Source organism: Elgaria multicarinata, chromosome 4, assembly GCF_023053635.1.
Source record: "Elgaria multicarinata webbii isolate HBS135686 ecotype San Diego chromosome 4, rElgMul1.1.pri, whole genome shotgun sequence".
In the NCBI taxonomy this organism is placed as follows: domain Eukaryota; kingdom Metazoa; phylum Chordata; class Lepidosauria; order Squamata; family Anguidae; genus Elgaria; species Elgaria multicarinata.
The window spans coordinates 120,133,828-120,153,102 of NC_086174.1; the positions used below are offsets into that span (position 1 = coordinate 120,133,828).

Here is a 19,275-nt window from a genome sequence, read left to right on the forward strand (position 1 = left end):
GTCCTGGAGCCTGCTGCTTTTGCAAAATGCCCAGTCAGGGGTCCTGAGGTGTTTTGACCAAGGGAAGGGTGTGCCTCTCTGTCTGTGCAATACAAAACCTTGTTCATAAATTCAAGGCTTTCAGATACGTTTTAGGGAAAGCAGCAAGTGACTGTGGCAGATAGGGAGCCAGTGTGTGGGTGCAGAGTTCAAGACAGCCTTGAAACATCTCTCATTTGGCTTTTCTCAAATTATTAATTCAGGAAAGGTGTGGGGGGGTAAAGGATGGATTCTGGGTGCTTGCGTACTTTTCACATCAGAAGGTTTTGCGGTTTCTTCAGATTTCCCTGTCAGAACTGTATGCTGTATGCTGGACTAGATAGACCTTTTCTCTGATCAAGCATGGATCTTCTTACATTCTCATGTTCTAACAATTCTCTGTTCTTTCTGGAGCACAGCTTGAGGTACAATGGAACCACAGAATAATAACTGAGTGGAAGTGAGGGAATCCCAGCTTCCCTGGAAATGAGTATTGACAAATGAACCTTTTCCGTCTCTAAGAATCCGATGTAATGGGTTTTTTTTTTAATGTTCTAGCCTGCATGGCTTCAAGAGCCTACGTTTCATCTATTAACTGCTTTTTAATGCTGAAGTTACTTGTGAGCACTTGACAAAATTAAATTTTCTCCACATTCATCCTCAAGAGTGGAGCTAGGATATTAAGAAGGATAATGCTGATCTCAGTCTATTTGATTTGGTTCAACTGTATACAGCACAATCGACATGAGCAAAACTCTCATGCGTGCTCATTAGCGTTCACTGTGGGTAGTCAAATCATCACCAAGTAAGCTCAAAGACAAATGAGTTATGAAGACTAGTTGTCCTGCTTTGACAATAAAAAGTACTTGTATAAACCTAGTTCATTGTCTGTAATCTTTTTGTAATCATGTCTAGAAATATTTGTGATCAATTAATTGGGTTTTCTGTTTCTTTTCTTTTAAAACTTAGCATTTGGACAGAATGAGTGCCATGATCCAGGAATTCCCATAAATGGAAGACGCTTTGGAGACAGGTTCCTTCTAGGAAGTTCTGTTTCTTTTCATTGTGATGATGGTTTTGTGAAAACCCAGGGCTCGGAGTCCATAAGTTGTATTATGCAGGATGGGAATGTTGTATGGAGTTCAACTGTTCCACGTTGCGAAGGTAAGGACTCTACCTTTTTATAGCATGGAGCCAACAATTTTGTTTGGATATGTCCACTATTAATATACACATCTGTACAGTTACATTGGATATTAACTATTCTGTGGGCTGTGCTTATTGAATATTTTTCTTAGGGAGACTTTTCAGGTGCTATCCTTGATGTCTCTGCAGTGCCAGTAGAATACATTTCCATTTTGTGGTCCTGCAGGCTTCCATCTTATTCCGTAAGCCATTTAACATCTACATAAAACTGCTGAGTGATACCATCCAGAGATTTAGAGTATGCTGATAACACACAGCTCTATTTTGCTTTTTCATCAGGTCCAAGTGAGGCAATGAAAGTCCTTAATTAGGGCTTGTAGCAATAGACAATAGAGTCCAGACAAGATGGAGTATTATTAGTGGGTGGTTTATCTGTTCAGCTGAATGGTGTTCAACCTATTCTGGAATAGATACATTCTTCCTAAAGGATCAAGTTCATAACTTGGGTCCATGTTTATCATTGGAGATGCATGTTTTCTGTGGCATGGAGCACCTTTTACAAGCTTAGGCTGGTACACTAGCGCTGATCCTCCTTGGATAGAGACACCCTGGCTAAAGTGATCCACGCCCTATGAATTTGCATTTAGGTTACTCCATTGTGTTTTACATGTGGGGTAGGGTTGGATGAGAATTCCGTTTTGGGGAGAAATCTCGACTGGCTTTACTAGTTCGGTCCTGGTGGATTTCGTACCATCTCCCCCACGCAGGCATTGACTCAATCCTTAGCGAGTCAAACCAATTTGCAGATTTTGGTTTTATTTATTTAATAGAGGCAATTTGTGTAAAGGGGATCTTTTCTTGTGTAAATGGGGTTGTATTTTTTTTTTAAAAAAAAAACTTTTATCGGGGTCTTGTGCAAGTATGCACTTGCACAAGTCTGCCTGTCCACTATGTAGCCTCATGGAAATATCCTTGTCAGTTTTATCTTCTCCAAGGACTACTTCGATTAGCCCAGCAGAGCCATATTCCGTGCTTGCTGAAGAACCTGCCAGTTATTGCTGCTTTTGGCTCCCCACCCCTGCCTGCTGCTTCATTCTTTCCTCCATTTCCTCCTTTCAAATTGCATATGTTACAGATCCCCAACACTGCTCTGTATATCTGACAGTTAGCATGTTCTCCGACTCTGACCTTTAAATCCCTCAGTGATCTGACGCCGGATGGAGGCCGTGCAGGGTGGGGTGGGGGAGCGGAGATTTGCTGGGAAAGCGCTGAAGTGGAAGATGAAATTTAAAAGTTCTTTGACAAGTACAGAATATATCTCTGCTGGGCTAAAGGAAGTAGTGTATGGAGGAGATGAAACTGACAAGGATATTTACAAGGGGAGCATGGCTCTGCTGGGGCTACATTGTGGACAGGCAGACTTGCACAAGACTCCAAAAAAACCTATGACTTCTTTAGTGCAAATTTAAAGACCTGGAAAAAGAACCTATTTGCACAATCACTGGACCAAAATGGGGGGGGGGGCACACACACTTCCATTTGTACAAATCTCAGGACCCCCCCTAAAAACATCTATTTAATGTGTGCGAAAAAAGTGCAAACATTTCCAGAATCAGAAAAAAAATTCTACTACAGTCCAACACCCCTTATTGGAATGGAAATACTGTGAAATCCCAGCGGGCTTAAACAGAACAGAATTCCCAGCATTGCACATCCCTAATGTAAGGCTGTCCTTGAAGATGGTACAGAAACACAGTACAAATTATAGCAGCTAGGGCACTGACAGGAGCAAGGCATTAAGATCATGTGACACTAGTATCGTATTGTTGCCTCACAGTTAACTTCCAGGCACAATTCAGAGAGCTCTAATGAATTTATAAAGCCTTGGGGCCACAGTATAGGAAGGAGTGCCTCTTCCCATATATTCATACCCAAGCCCTGAGATCATCATCAGAGGCTTGCTCTGAGTGCATTCACATGTTGAGGTATGATGAGTGGCTTCTCAGGAGCAGGCCTTTTTGGTAGTAGCCCCTGTGTTATGGAACACTGCCCAGACCTACACCAAGCAGGATATGACACTTTGAAAAATGGTTTGAAAACTGTACATGGAGCATGTCCTGGGCCCCAACAGTCGTCCCTTCTGTTTTAAAGCAGTAGTGAAGATCCTGCCACTATCCCCCGCCTGGCGTTGACTTTGTTATCCTTTTGGTGTCAGGCAAAGACATTTTTATTCTCTCAGGCCTTTTAATTCTGCATGTATTTCTGCTGCTACATTGTGCTTTTAAGTAGTTTTATCTTTCTGATATATTTAGATTTTTTGTTGTGATGTCAGCCTCTGCTGCTTTTAACTGATTGACTTATTATGCTGCTTTTGATTTACTTTATATATATTTTATCTGTGTTTTATTGAATAGCCCCAGAGAGATAGTAGCTATAGGATGACTTCCAGAAGCTTCCAGTGATGTCTGGGCACTAGTGCTAATGATGTTGTATTAGCATAAACCAACCCTTGTGCAATATATCTAGTGCAATGCAGAAAAGTGCTACTAGGAAAAAGCCCCCGTTACACTGTGCAAGCCAGCACAATGGCATTAGTGTTAGTGGCCAGGCACCATTGGGTATTACTGCCTGACAAACCTTAGAAATAGATAAATGCATACATATATACATGCATATATATTTCCCAGGCATTTTAGACTTGCAGATGTCTGTCCTCTTAATTTGTTTTGTATGCTGAGCCTTTTGTTATATTGATGATTTTTTTTAAAAAAAAGTCTGTTATATTTCATTACTTTGGGCATCTTCTATATTGAAGAGACAAGTAATAAATAATTGTAATAAATAAATACATACCCAATATTAAAACATCACCTTACACAGGCATAGTGGATAGAGTAGATCATATGGACTACTCTATCCACTACTCTATCTACTCATAGAGTAGTCCCATCTTCAAGAGCAACTTAGATGAGACCTGGTTTCCGCTCCTCTGTTGAAAACAGTGAGAAATACTTGGGAGCAGAAGTGATTGAACAGGTTCAGAATTATTGCTAACAGAATTATTTTATATAATTCAACTGGAATACTTCATTGTCGTCTTGCTCATGCTTGAGAACTTTTCCCATTTATTTCAATGGGAACCTGATGACACTCCTGTTAATTTTCAAATAGATGGTTTTATTTCATCTAGGTGTATCTCTTTTCAAATTTAATTGCTTGTCTTGGTTGGAAGATCCCTTTTTAATGACAGACATTACACTCTCTTCTCCCAGTTGGGAGTTCAATGTCCAATGTCCATTTCCTCAGGATAGTTGAGAGAAAATTTAATGTGATTATGCTTCACGGTGTGTGGTTTTGAATGTTACATAGAACCTGGGGGAGAGAAAGTGTGCCTTGAGTGAAACCGAAACAAGAATGATTGCATCTTCCACTACAGGAAGTACAGAAAGAGGAAGGGATTTACTGGTCTTCTGCTTCTGCTTCCACAAATCTCCAAAGCTGTCTTCTGAGGCTCTGTGTTTTGCCCCTTTAACAATAATTATTATAACATGACCAAATGAACCCTTAATGCTAATGGTATTATGTATATAGCATGTTCTAGTAAAATAAAATTTAAAAGCAAGGTGTGTCTCCCACCCAACCCTGTCTCAAGGAAGCTAACCAGCATGCCTGCTTATTGGCTGAGTTTGCTAAACCGGGGATGGCCAGCTTCTTTGGCCCCAAGGGCTGCATGCAGTACTGTGTTAGGGTTCCCACATGTGGGTGCAGATACATGCATCCATGCACATATGCATGCTGTCTCTCTCTCTCTCTCTCTCACACACACACACACACACTCTCCCAACCTTCCACATCCCAGTACATAGGAATGGGGAGATTTAAACCTCCCTTCCCTGCCTCTTCAGATCAGGGAATGGGGATCACAGGTGGAGAGGTTTAAAGCCTCTCTTCCACTAGCAATCCTGATTCTGATCATGATTTCCCCGCTGCTGTTAGCAGCAGGGAAACAGTGGTCTGTTCTGCACCCTCCTAAGCTGATCACTGACCCACTAGGTGGCAAGGAAAAGTGATCAGGGCATCTGTGTCTCTACAGGCTGCACAGAGAGTGGCCCACATCCACGTATGTGAAAACCATGGCTTTATGTAAGGGGGTTATCATATTGCCTGAATAGTTCATCATTGATTGACACTGGAATATTTGACTCTCATTCTGTCTTGGCTATGTATCAGACTGCAAATTTTGTTTTAATCCATGCTACAATCTGTATTTTCATGCACATTTCCCCTACTGTATGCATAAGTTATGCATATTTTTAAATCCAGCCATTTTGTCCCATTAAAGTGTTCTGTGTTCATTTTTCAAATGAGTCTGAATGTGTTTTGTGCTCATTTTTCGGTCTCCCCCCCCCCCCCACCAAATCACATTGCAAGCTCAGAAATATATGGATTTTGACCCTAGATTGTGGGAAATTCTGGCCAGAAGTGAGCTGAAATGAATTTCTCATACATCCCTAGATTTAACATAGATGGTAGGGGTCCAACTAGTTCTTTGGGGAAATGTATATTAAGGACAAATATCTGTATTACAATGGTTAAAAGTGAAAAGTAATTCAGGAGAGTGTGTCTTTGACATGTCTTGTTAACTTAAATCAGGATATGTTAAGCTGTTGCACTCCAAATGTTTTGGACTACAACTTTTATTGCAAAATGTGTGGAAGGCACTAGGCTGCCTACGCTTAAATTAGAGACTATTGAATATTACTATTAGAACAGATACAAAAAAATGACAGGATATATTAAAGGCACTCCAGCTTCCTGTAAACCAGCCTTCTGGTGCCCTGCAGATGTTTTGGATTTCAACTCCTATCCAGGCAGGATGGCTAATAGTGATGGATGATGGGACTCATAGTCCAAAACACTGCAGGGCACTGTGTTGGGAAGGCTGTTGTAACTGTATCACCTGGTATCTAGGCACAAAAGTGCAATCCTGCATATGTCTATACAAAAGTAAGTCTCATTGTGATGAGATTGGTGGTTATAGGATTGCAGCATTAATTTGTAAACTAGCTGAAGTCAGGATATGGCTGAATGTCCAGCAGATCCTGCACTTGGGTGAATGATAGTCTATATGATCTTTATATCCATCATGTAGATGCTTCTGTAGTAGTTTTGCTAAGTTATAGAATAACAATAACAATGGAAAGCCATGCTTTTTGCCCCTATTTATTTGTCTGATGGCAACTGACAAATACTTTGAGTGCCGTAACACCTGCTTTTGAATATTCTGTTGTTAATAAATCTAATGTTAATAGAGTTCATCTAGTATGAGCTGTAATAGAATTGAGGTGCTCTTTTACTTACACCAGCTGGTGTATATGCCTATAAGCTTACATGTAATGCATTTAATATACACTAGGAGTATTTATAAAGTGATGCCTCACTTAAGTGAGAGCAATAGTAATGTTGACCAGCCTGTTAAAAATAAGTGTATTTATTTTTCATATCTGAATCATTCATGTCCCTCCTCTAAGAAGCCCAGAAGGACAGCATGCATAGGTTAATCTCATTAACTTCAATAACCATATGAGTGAGTTAGGCTGAAAGTGTGAGTAGCTCAAGATCACACAGTGGTCAGCCAGCCACTTCATGGCTGAGTGGGATTGGAGCCTTAGGGCTCATCTACACCAAGCAGGATATTGCACTATGAAAGCAGTATATAAAAGGCAGGAGCCACACTACTGCTTTAAAGTGGTAATGAAGAGTACTGACAACTGTTGGGGCCCATGACACATATAAACCAAGCAGAATATAACACTATGAAAGTGGTATAAAAGCAGTATATGGCATGTATCAATGGGCCCCAACAGTTGTCAGTGCACTTCAGTACCACTATAAGGCAGTAGTGTGGCTCCTGCCTTTTATATACCACTTTCATAGTGGAATATCCCGACTGTTGTAGATCAGCCCTTAGTCTCTCCGTTCCAAGTTTAACACTCATTAGATCACATGGGCTCACAATGAACTGCTGCACTAACAAGTGGTTTAGGGTTCTATGTGACTGAGCCAGGTCTGTGCTGGTGTCCCAATCCAACATGGCCTCGCAGTTCAAAATGATGGCGCTGCTGCTATGCCAGCAACCCTCCTCTTGGCCAGATATGGCACGGAATAAAGATGTGCCTACAGCATGGGATAGGGAGGGTGGGAGTGAGGCAGATCTACCGTATTTCTTCGATTCTAAGACGCACTTTTTCCCCTAAAGTAACAGCTCTAGAAATGGGGTGCGCCTTAGAATTGATGGCGTCTTAGAATCAAAGAAATACGGTATCTACCTCCTTCTTCCCACCCCTTCGGCGCCAAACAGCTTCCACTACCAACAGAAAACCTAAGAAAGGCTCTCTCAAAAGCCTCACCAAAAAACAGCCAAGTGTTTTGTTGCCAGGACGATGCCTCCGCGTCTCCTCTTCCCCACCTCACCGCCCACCCGGCCGCCCCCGCTTTGCCAGGCTGGGCTGCTTACTCCTCCTTTCTCCGCCTGCCCTCCGGGTAACACCCCAGTTCCATACCTCACGCTTCTAACCCTCAAGCTCCTGTGCCTTCTTCACCTTCAGCCAGGCTCTCCTAGTGCCGCTTCAGAAAGCGCCTCCCTCGGCTCATGAAGGAGAGGCGGAGCGCGAGAAGGAAGCGCCGCCTCAAACTACAGAGCCGCGGCGAAGGCTAGAATGGGGGGGATGTGAGGCCAAGGCATAGAGAGGACAAGGGACAGAAGGGCGCACGGGGGAGCATAGAGAGCGTGGCACAAGTTTGAGGCCTCTTCGGAAAGTGTGTGTGGCGGGGGGGCGTGCGCTGTCGTCCAAGCGCGTGCGATCTTGCTCATGACGAGAGTTTTATGCTTTTTTCCCTGTTGGTGGCACTGAAATTAGTGTGCGCCTTAGAATCGATGGCGTCTTACAATCGAAGAAATACGGTAGTAACAACATAATACATTTATAGCACAAAAAATCTAATCCACTGTATGAAGGCATAAGTAAAAATTTAGCTTTATTAAATGAAAGCTGCGAGTTATTAACTTGATTACAGAATCAACTTTTTAAAGCAGCTAGTGTGTCCAATTGTGAGGAATATTCCACACTTTCTGATTCTGACAAGGCCTGGTAGAAGTCGATATTGAACAATGCAAGGTAGGAAGAGGATTTAAAATCTATGCTGCTGCCTATGACAATATAAAATGTACTATTGCACTTCAATTTTAATGGAATATGATTTTTATCATTGCTTCATTGGGAGATCTGTTTGATTGTATTTTTCTTTTTATCTTGCAGCACCATGTGGTGGCCATCTGACAGCATCTAGTGGTGTTATCTTGCCACCAGGATGGCCAGGATACTACAAAGACTCATTAAACTGTGAATGGGTAATTGAAGCAAGGCAAGGGCACTCTATTAAGATCACCTTTGATAAGTGAGTACCTGAAAAACACTCAAACACCAAGATCTTCCACAACTGGATTTTGCAGTTATGTGGAAAAGTCAACAATGGAGATAATTTATAGATTGACTGTTTAATCAATTTCTGAGAAAAGAAATATATACCTATAGAAGGGGTGAGGGAGACAAGAGACATGGACTGTTCTAAGAGGTGAGGTCTGGGACATCCGCCTTTAATAGCCCCTCTAATCCTTTAGCAGGCCTTCTCAGTGGTTGTTCCCAAGCTGTGGAAACTGCTGCGGAGCAATGTAAAGTTTTCTCCCTCTCTGTTATCCTTCCACCAGCAGGCATTTTTTTGAAATTCAAGTGGGCCTTTGATGTGTTAGCAGGTTTGCTGGGCTGGATGCTATTTTTACTGGATGTTATTGTTGTGTTTTTAATTGTGTTTTAATGTATTTGTTTTATTATTGCTTTGATCAAGTGTCATTTTTTGCTTGTAAGCCACCTTGAGTGCCATTTTGGGGGTGTGTGTGAAAAGGTGGGGTACAAATAAAATAAATTAATAAATCCCAAATACTGCCTATTCTTCCCCACTTGCCTTTCACTTACCAATGAACTTAATGAATCTTATTTCTGAGTAGACATGCATTGGATTGTTCTGTTAGAAAAATTCATGGGGTTATTTCTAATGGTGTACTTCTGGTATTGGAATGGACACCAATGGCAGGTTGAATTCTTTCCTCCTCCAGCTCCCTGTGTGCCCCCAATCTGTGTGCCCCCACAGCAGATTGGGAGGAGGCTTCAAGTGGGAGGAGGGGAAGGGAAGCTCCTGTTGTTTAATGTCGGGTTTTACTCATGTAGAATAGCAAAGAGGCTTATGACATATATAATGCAACGCTGTACATGTCTACTCAGGCATAAGTCTTTTTGAGTTCAATGGGGCTGTTCCCCAGTAAGTGGATATAGGATTATAGCACTATAACAAACATATTATGGCACGAACTTTAGAATCTCTTCACCAGATGCATAATGTGTAGTGCACCGTTCACAGGACTATATACATGAACACACACAGAGAGGCATAGAAAAAAATGTCAGGTCAAATGTTCATGCAGTGCAAAAAGTACAGCCATGAAAACCTATGCCATGTTAAATATGTTAGTCATTTAAACATCCAAACATTCTTTGCTATTTTCATTGCCGCAGAAGTATAATGGAATATAAAATTTCCCTATGGAACATTAAGAACTTAATGCTGAGCAAAGTCCTCTCCATTCACTGGGTCATTTTCCACCCAGTGGGTGCATATTTGGTGACTTTCATGAGTGCGGGAGAATTCTAATATGTTTCCAGGAGGTTACCTTTACAGATCAGGCAGAATGGATTCCCTCCCCTCCCTTTCTCCCTGACACGGCTCCTTGCCCCCCGCCCCCAAACAACAGCAACAACAACAGCTCTGCTCTAGACAGTTAGGCGACCCTCTGGAACAAATCTGAGGTAGTTGCAAGGGTATAGGATGCAGGAATGCGAGAGCATTCCCTATTGCATGAGTAGAGATCTGCTTGCATGACGTTGGATGTTGCTCTGTAAGAAAATCTTTTCCCTCAGTCTATCACTGTTTATAGGGTTCAGAGTTTATGTTTATAGATTTGCGCTGATTATAGTATAAATTATAACAGTTAGCTAGTTTTTAAAGTTTCTTACATGACATTATTAAGTACAAATCCCCTCCCCATTTGTATTTTCCCTTTGAAGAAAAACTCCGACTTAATATATACAACCTTTTGCATATTAAAATGATTTATAAAATGCAATTGTTTCTCTAGTCTGACACTAATATTTGCGCCTCCTGCTTTTAGTCAACTTTAATAACAAGTACTACCATTATTGTGTCCCCTTAGTCCAGCTAAACATAATTATCTCCTTTTGTCAGAACTTCTATAAAACTCTTGCTTTCAGTAGTGCTATTCTGTATTAGATGTGAACACATGTCTTTTGCTGTTATCCGTCTTCCTTTGAGACAAAGTTAATCAGTTCTATAGTGGAGTTACAGAATACTTCACTCCTCTAACAGCACAAAACCTTTTCTCACATCTGGTTCAAAAGGTAAGGTTAGCAATCTTACACAGTGAGAGTGTTTTGTTTCTATGTACGCCAAAGTATGTTTAAAAAGAAAGAAAAAACACCCCAAAGATGCAGAGAGCCATCTAAGGGATGGTGAAACTGCTCCCCCACCCCATTAGTGCCCCTTTGCTGAGGCCCTACTTTGCTGAGGCAGGAGGGAAGACCCGGGAGCCCGCACCACACCGCCTATGGTCTTGGGGTTGTCGCAGAACTACCGATATAATATTTCCAGTCTATTTTATCCTGGGACAACTGAGAGGTCATACCCACTTGACCCTGGGATCCCCTGTGCATCATTTGGATGCACAGGGATGACCTTGAGCTGACCCAGGGATAAATGGCTGGGTCAGCCCAAATCCAGAGAGAGGGAAAAAAGAGCCCACGTCCATCAGAGTACCACAACTAATGAACTGGAGGCAGAAAGAGAAGGGGCGGGTGGAGCGGAGTGGAAGAGCAAATGAGCGAAAGGGAGGTTTCACTGTGCAGCACAATACTACAAACCCATGTGAAAGGGACCATTACTTTGACATGCTTATGAAATGGAGGTAAAAATGCGGAGGCAAACCGGGAGGGGGGGGGAAATAGGTGTGATGGAGCCCAATATTTCACCCCTCTAACAGCACAAAACCTTTTCTCACATCTGGTTCAAAAGGTAAGGTTAGCAATCTTGCACAGTGAGAACGTTTTGTTTCTACGTGAATGCTTTCAATGACGTGTTTGTAAACAGGAGAGGGAAAACAGGCTTGACACTCAAACAGCGGTAAAAAGGTTCATATTTTTCAGATGCATCTACAAATATTTAGGCACAATTAGATTGTGTTGCACATCAATCAAAACTGTATCCAAGCCACAAAACTGTGGAACTGAGTGTATTTGATGCAGAAATAACCCTTGGAGAATGATTTCATGCTCAGTCAATCTTGGTTGAATCTAAAGTTATTAAGCTGAGAAGTGCTATTTCCCAAGGGATGGCAAACTAGATTAGAACAGAGAGAAAAAGTCCAGAGTTCTTCTAGTACCACATTTACCAATGACCTGCTGTGTAACTTTGGGAGTATTACAGAGCTTCTCCACCCATCTTGCTAGTCTGCTTTATTGCCAGATCTAACACTTTGAAAATAGTTTGGAAACTGTATATAGGGTGTGTCCTGGGCCCCAACAGTTGCCCATACCATTATTAACAGTTTTAAAGCAATAGCGTAGATCCTGCCTACGTATCATAAAGATTTTCTATATTTAGGAGTTAAAGTAGTCTCCAGATGTTTTGGAGTGCAACTCTCAGTATTCCTGACCGCTGATTATGCTGGCTGAAGCTGATGGGAACTGAAGTCCAAAACCTCTGGAGGGCACCAGGTTGGGGAAGGCTTCAAGACCACTGGCAAACACTAATACAAAGTAAATACAAGTTAGGCAAAGAACATGTAAGAGACCCTGCTGACAGTCCTTAAGTAGCCTGAGAGCCCTGCAGCATGAATATTCTATATGTAGTTGCCTGATACTGAATCAGACTGTTGGTCAATCTAGTCTAGCACCATCTTGTTTGTGGCTCTCCAGGGCCTGCCAGTTCTGCTTCCTGGGCCCTCTTAGTTGTAAATGGTGGTGATTGTACCTTGGACCTTATGCATGCAAAACATGGGATCTAGCACTGAGCATATTGACATATGAAGCTGCCTCATACTGGATCAGGCCCATTGGACCATCTACTCCAGTATTGTTTTGACCACTCTGACTGGCAAAAACTCTCCAAGGCCTTTGGAGACCTGCCCCTGCTGCTTCCCACCGGCAAATGCCCCCTGCCCAATCTGGCCCTGTGAATCTTGTGTTTGCCAACTAGGGGTATATGAGAAACGTATTTCAGTTCATTTTTTGTATCAGGATTTACCCATTTTGCACATTCTGGACTAAACACGGACTCAGACACAGTCCACTGTTGAAGTCCGTACATTTCTGAGCTTGCAAGGTGATACATGACCCAAAATAAATGCATTGGCCAGTATACGTAGGTTTGAAAATCTGCATGAAAACTGCATTTTTTTAAAAAAAAAATAGGCACGCAAATACAGGTTAGTGAATGAACAAAGAATGCGTACATTTCAATGACATACTATGTACATTTGCAAAATGTGTATGAAAATATGTACATGTTTTCATGCAAAAAAGAAAAACTCTATGAATCTTGCAAATCTGATACAAACAGAACAAGCCTTGAGATGGAATTTGGAGAAGTTGGGCAAGCTGCAGTTTTGCTGATCCACACCTCCCTCTCTAACTATTCTAGATTGTGTCTTTTTTTGCAATGCAGTAAACAATAGCCACCAAGCAAGAGAAATGGATGGAAGTATTAATGTACCACGGGATACCCATTCAGGATCAGGACCGTTACCATCGCAAATTCTACCAATGCACCTAAGCAATGTGATTGTTGTTGTTTTGAAATAACAGCTCTGATTTAACTGCTGATGCAATTTGTTTTTGTTTTTACAGATTCCAAACCGAAGTAAATTATGATACATTGGAAGTCAGAGATGGGCAAACTAGCTCATCCCCATTAATTGGGGAATACCATGGTACCCAAGCTCCGCAGTTCCTTATTAGTACTGGCAATTATATGTATCTGCTGTTCACTACAGATAATAGCCGTTCTAGTGTTGGTTTCTTAATTCATTATGAGAGTAAGTTTGTTTGTTTTTCAGTTAAAATAAACATAATTACTGAATAAGAGTGTTAAGGGGAATGAGATGTTTATAGCATGGTATTGTGTAAATCACTGGGGGAAATAATGTATAATGTCTGTAGAGCCTTTGTTGGCCCTTGGATAAGAGTAAAAATATATTTGTTGTTGTTATTGTAAGCCACTTTGAAGTATAGGAAAGGTAGGGTATAAATATTTTAATTAATAAAATAGAAGAGATTTACTCCAATCCAGCACTATGCTTTAAGCATGCTGGTTCCAATGCACATTAGAAATTCTCCTGCTTGCATTATGTGCATACAGAATGGGATTATCATCATCATCATCATCATCATCATCATCATCATCATCATCATCATCTCTTTCTCGCTTATTGTGGTTTTTCTAGACGAACATGACGGGCTTTGCCAAGTCATGCTGTCTTTTACAGATTCAGGAATTTCCTGACACTTGAGCATGTTTTAATTATGAATTATTATTATTATTATTATTATTATTATTATTATTATTATTATTATTATTATTTCCCACCTTTTCCCCAGTACAACCTGTATCTACAAGAGTTCTGTCTGTATGGTGATGCTTATGTTGTTCTATGAATTCAGGAGTCTATCTAGATACCTGCAACATTTATGAGGTAGATCAGCTTTTCAGACTGCAGTCATTCTCTCCATTCACTTCCTGGTTCACAGTAAACATTTTGATGTCTAAATTAGGCGCATTATATTTACCACTAATCATGATTTGCCTCCAAAGCAGAATCAAAACAACCACTTGAAGTAGATTCTTGATTCTGGTTTGGAAGTAAAGTACGTTTAACAGTGATCACACTTTGCCTGATCATAGCAACCGACAGTTACCATGAACCAGGAAGTGGAGGAGAGAATCGATGTGAGAGCACTCATTACTGCAGCATATTCCCTGATGCAAAGCCATATATGCCTATGATATCTGGACCAAGGCATTGTTTTTGAAAGTCTAAAATGCAAGTAAAATGATAAGAATCCATTGATTTTATATACTTCAAAGCTGATCTTTCCCAGTTTTGAATATACATACATTCTTCAAGAGAGCAATCCTATGGCCCCTAGACAGCATCTGGGGGGGGGGGGGACATAGGATGCTTCAGATTCCTGGATTTGCAGTCAGAGTAATCCAGGGGTATGAGCTCCCTGCCCCTACCCCTGTGCCAGCTGCCTCTACAAGCTCTCAAAACAAGCTCAGAAGGGTGGGAAAGGGAGCATGCTAGTGGGTTGGGGAGGGAAAGGGACTTGAGAAGCAGAGACATTCACCAGCTTCCATCCCTCCCCCACACCTCAGTTAGACTGACAAAAATGTCCATCTAGCAAAATTGCGGAGCAGGAGGCACAATCCGGAGGCTTATGAATATCAAGAGCAGGTCCAATAGGATTGTACCCTAGTAATTTAAGTTGTATGTTATCTCATATTTTCCCTAATTCTATAGGGAAAAGTGGATATTTTGTTCATATATTCACTGCGGTCATAAAGGGTAGAAATACCTATGAAAATAGTAATTAATATTTAATGTAGAGGTATATTTAATATACCTGTTGACATTCTTAGTGTTGAAGTCATGCACTATTATTTCCAAACATTATTCTTTACAGTATAGATTGATTGTGGTAATTGTTATGTTTACTTATGCTTATCAACAGGTAGTAATTTCAGTGTTAGCTCTTACCTGACTACAACATTCATTTTCCCCATTTAGGCTATGCATGATAATAACATTAAATTTAGGAATGAAAATTGGAGTTTAGAGAACCCTGTTTGTCTAGTGTTCTGGAAGAGAAGACATGTTAATTTGTTATACAAATGGGTGAAATGGGCACACATCAGATTAGCTTGGAAAATAAGCCAATCTACTTACAAATACTATTAAATGAATCAGAAATTGTTTGGCTAATTTCCAAAGACTATCTTACTTTGGAAGTCATCTCAATCATCTCTCTGCTGATGTAGAGGTTTAAAAGCATGTGAGATTGCTTAACATAAATCTGAGATGAGCCCAGGAAAGCCTTTCCCAACCTGGTGCCGTACAGATATTTTGGACTACAGTTTCCATCAGTCCTAGTCAGCATGGCTAATGGTCAGGGATGATGGGGGTTGTAGATCCACACACTTGGAGGACACCAGCTTAGGGAAGTCTGTGCTAGAGAGATGAGCAGTAGTCCCTCAGCCCAACCATTTGAAATGGACTGTCCAAGTTGGAACAGGACTACCTTAGTACGATACCTTCTATCCACAATCCAGGCAACCTATCTAGAAGGATAGTGATGATACCCAAAGTTGCTGAGAGTAGGGATGGGTGAGAATTTCATTTCAGTTTGGTTTTGATAAAAATGTACCCAAAGTTCTACATATTCCGGACAAAAATAACTTGACATTTAAAAAAACCCAAAAGAACACAAATGTGGGAGAAACCAAACCAGATAGATTTGTCCATCCAGGGTCCATTCCAGGACTTTCAGTGTTTAGCTCTCAAAAGTCTGCCTTTGAATCCCTGTGTATTCAGCTATGCTAGTGCTTCATTAGGGTTGTCACCTGTTTTAGTCCTGACAGGCTTCTCGTCCTTAGCAGATATATGGCAGGCAGATATATCATGTACTTTTCCATGCTAGGAATAGCTGCGCCACTTAAATTTGACTGGTGCAACTAGGTGAGGATTTGTTTCCATTTTTGAGAAGAATTTATTAAAATTCAGAAAGTTCTTCATATTTGTGAGAGAAAGAACTTCCAATGCAGTAGAAAGTGAAACCAACAGTTTTGATCTTCCCTGGTTGTCAGGAGCAGAAGAATCAGCAAGGTTGCCTTCCCTGTCTTCTAGGATATGTCATCCATCAGGGTGACCAAGACAGTTTCAGTACCAAACCCAGTTTTACAGCCTGATTGAAATGGAACTAAAAATCCAGTCTTGTCTGAGAGTTGTGTAACAACTTCCTATTCAAGTACCTTGCCAAGGAAGAGGATACTAGAAGTTGGCCAATAATTACTGAGATAATCTTCCAGGTCCAATGTAGGTTTCTTCAGGAGCAGATGTACCAGCACCCTGAAAAGCATTTTAAATAACAGTTCCCTATCTATCCAGTTCTCCAATGTTTAATCCAGTTGCTATGTTAATAAATTATCACTGTACATCATTAGAAATATTTTGCCTGACTGAAGTCCGAAATCATCAGCCAACGTGACAGCAAAAGCTGAAAATGTTATGCCACTGTTGACTCAACTCCTTAGAAGTGACACTTTGGCAGGATATCATTTCCAAGATTACTATCTATGCTTAGCAATAATACTAAGCTGTAAATAAAATGCCATGTGGTTTTACGGAGATTGGGGCTTCGATAGAGATCAGCACTCTTTAAGGAATGGAAACTAAGTTACAGCTATTTAGGAGGTCTAAAAGTAATTTTTTGTGGAAGGAAAAAATATGATGGAATCAAGGAAAAAACGGTTTTGTTGATGGCAGTGATGATCTGATCCAAATACTAAACTGTATTTTCAGATACACAAAGCTAGCATCAATCTATCCTGTTCATAGTCATTCCAGTCCTATCAACCACAATTTCTGCTTGTCCTGCAGGTGCGAATAACTCCTTTGCAGTTGGGAGAATGTTTAGGATCTTTGATTTCATGAAATTTACCCATGGAATTATCACCCCCTACTGGTGGGGGGTTATCCCATGTGCTTTCTTTACTTCTATTCTGTTTTCTTTCAAGGAGTACAAGACAGCATGCACTTACCCTCACAAAAACCCTGTGGACCTATTTTGTGACAGTATGTGAGGCAAAGAAATCTTTCTTCTATGCCTCTATTGCATCAGCACAGTGCCATCCAGGCGGTTATTTTAGGTTCTTAAATGGCAATTCCATTTTGCCTCCCAGGAACCATCTGAAGCCACTGTGACAAAATCACTCAGACTTGCTCTCGCTTGGACTTTGCATTGAATACAGACTCTGAGAAGACTGAAGCAGTTGCTTGACCTATGTTGTTGGATATGTTCCAGTCTGTTCATCCTGAGAAGGTGGACAAGTTGCTTGGACATGTCAGGTCAACCACATGCTCTTTAGACCCCTGTCTATCCTGATTTATGGGAGCTAGCAGAGTAGGGGTGGCCAATTGGATGATGGCGAATGTTGATGCCCCCTCGAAAGAAGGCAATGTTCCAGCTCCTCTAAGGGAGGTCCTGGTAAAACCTAAATGAAGCCATAGTAAGAACTTTATTGAAGAAGCTTCAATGGCTCCCACCAACCTTGATCATTATCAGTCATTTTTGAATCTCATTTTTTTGAGTAAGGTCTTGGAGCAGGTGGCAGCCTCACAATTCCAAGTTCTCTTAGATGAAACTGATTTATCTGCATCCTTTTCAATCTGTGTTCAGACCTGGTTTGGGGATGGAGACAGCCTTGGGAGCTAGATAGGGGAAGTGTGACCCTGTTGGTTCTGCTGGATTCCTCAGTAGCATTTGATACTGTTGATCATGGTAACCTTCTTGGGCGCTTGGCTGCCATGGACTTGGAAGTATTGTGTTGTGGTAGTTCTTGTCCTATTTGGCTGAGCTTGTCCCATTGGCCTATGGAGTTCCTTGGGGTTCTGTTTTGTCCCACATGCTGTTTAGCATATAGAGGAAGCTACTGAGAAAAGTCATCCAGCGTTTTGGGCTTGGGTCTCATGCTAGTGATACCCAGCTCTGTCTACTTTTCAACTGATGCCAAGGAGCCTGTGCAACTCTGAGTGCAATAAGAGATTGAATGTGGGTAAAAAAACTAAGATTCAATCCACCCAAAATAGATGTCCTGTTGGTCAGTAGACAGGTCAACAGGATTGGGAGCACAACCCATTCTAGATGTGACAGCACTCCCTCTGAAGGATCATGTACACAGCTTTGAGGGTGCTCTTGGATCAAGTGTTGCTTCTGAATGGTGAAGTGGTGCCAGTGTCTAGGAGTAATTTTGCCCTACTTCTGTTGGTGCAGCAGCTGCATTCCTTCCTGGGGAAATTGGATCTGGCCACAGTGATCCATGCTCTGATCTTCTCACATTTAGATTACTATAAAGTACTCTACATAGAATGCCTTCAAAAAGGGTCCAGAAACTTCAGCTAGTGCAAAATGTGGCAATCATCATTCTCTATTCATGGTTCTTTAGTCAATGGTGTGACCCTCCAGTTTCACTTCTGAGTCTAAAGAACAATTTCAGGGAGGGTGTTTTTTCTGCTTCTTTTGTTAAGAGCAGGAAAATTTGGCATTTAATTGTGAAAGTAAAAGAAATCACCTTTTCACTTGTGAATTGGCACTATTCCACTATACCTCAGTGCCACATAACAGTTATGTAGTAGAAAAGCAGGAAAAGAAATGCTCTTTGTCAGGTACTTGGAACTCAGTTCTGAGATGAAACCAAAAGTAGATAACAGCGGATTAGCAGCCAATTAACACCCTCATGTAGAAAAGTTCTAAGTGCTTTGATTTGAGTTATCAGTTCTATTTTCTTTGCTCCTTTTCAATGGACTTCTAATATTTCTCTGTCTTCTGTCCAGGTGTTACATTGGAATCAGATTCTTGCCTTGACCCAGGAATCCCTGTTAATGGCCATCGGCATGGTAATAATTTCAGTATCCGATCTACAGTAACTTTTAGCTGTGATCCAGGTTACACTCTTAGTGAGGATGAACCACTTGTGTGTGAACGGAACCATCAGTGGAATCATGCACTACCTAGTTGTGATGGTATGTACTATATACTATAATTGTCATGGTACCATAGCTAAAGAAATGATAAAAATAGATGTGACAATTCCCCCACCCCCAAACCCTACAAGGAGAGGGTCAAACCATGCCCTCATCACATTGTGACT

The 19,275-nt window shown here is 41.2% G+C and overlaps 1 protein-coding gene across 1 annotated transcript in view; it reads left to right on the forward strand.

Annotated features, from left to right (window-relative positions):
- The window catches only part of CSMD1 (CUB and Sushi multiple domains 1), a 1,175,554-nt gene that overhangs the window by 886,009 nt on the left and 270,270 nt on the right, over positions 1–19,275 (forward strand). Inside the window, exons 15-18 of the mRNA XM_063125095.1 lie at positions 988–1,182; positions 8,484–8,622; positions 13,197–13,384; positions 18,959–19,147. Coding sequence (XP_062981165.1) covers positions 988–1,182; positions 8,484–8,622; positions 13,197–13,384; positions 18,959–19,147 — 711 coding nt within the window. The remainder of the gene's footprint in view (positions 1–987; positions 1,183–8,483; positions 8,623–13,196; positions 13,385–18,958; positions 19,148–19,275) is intronic.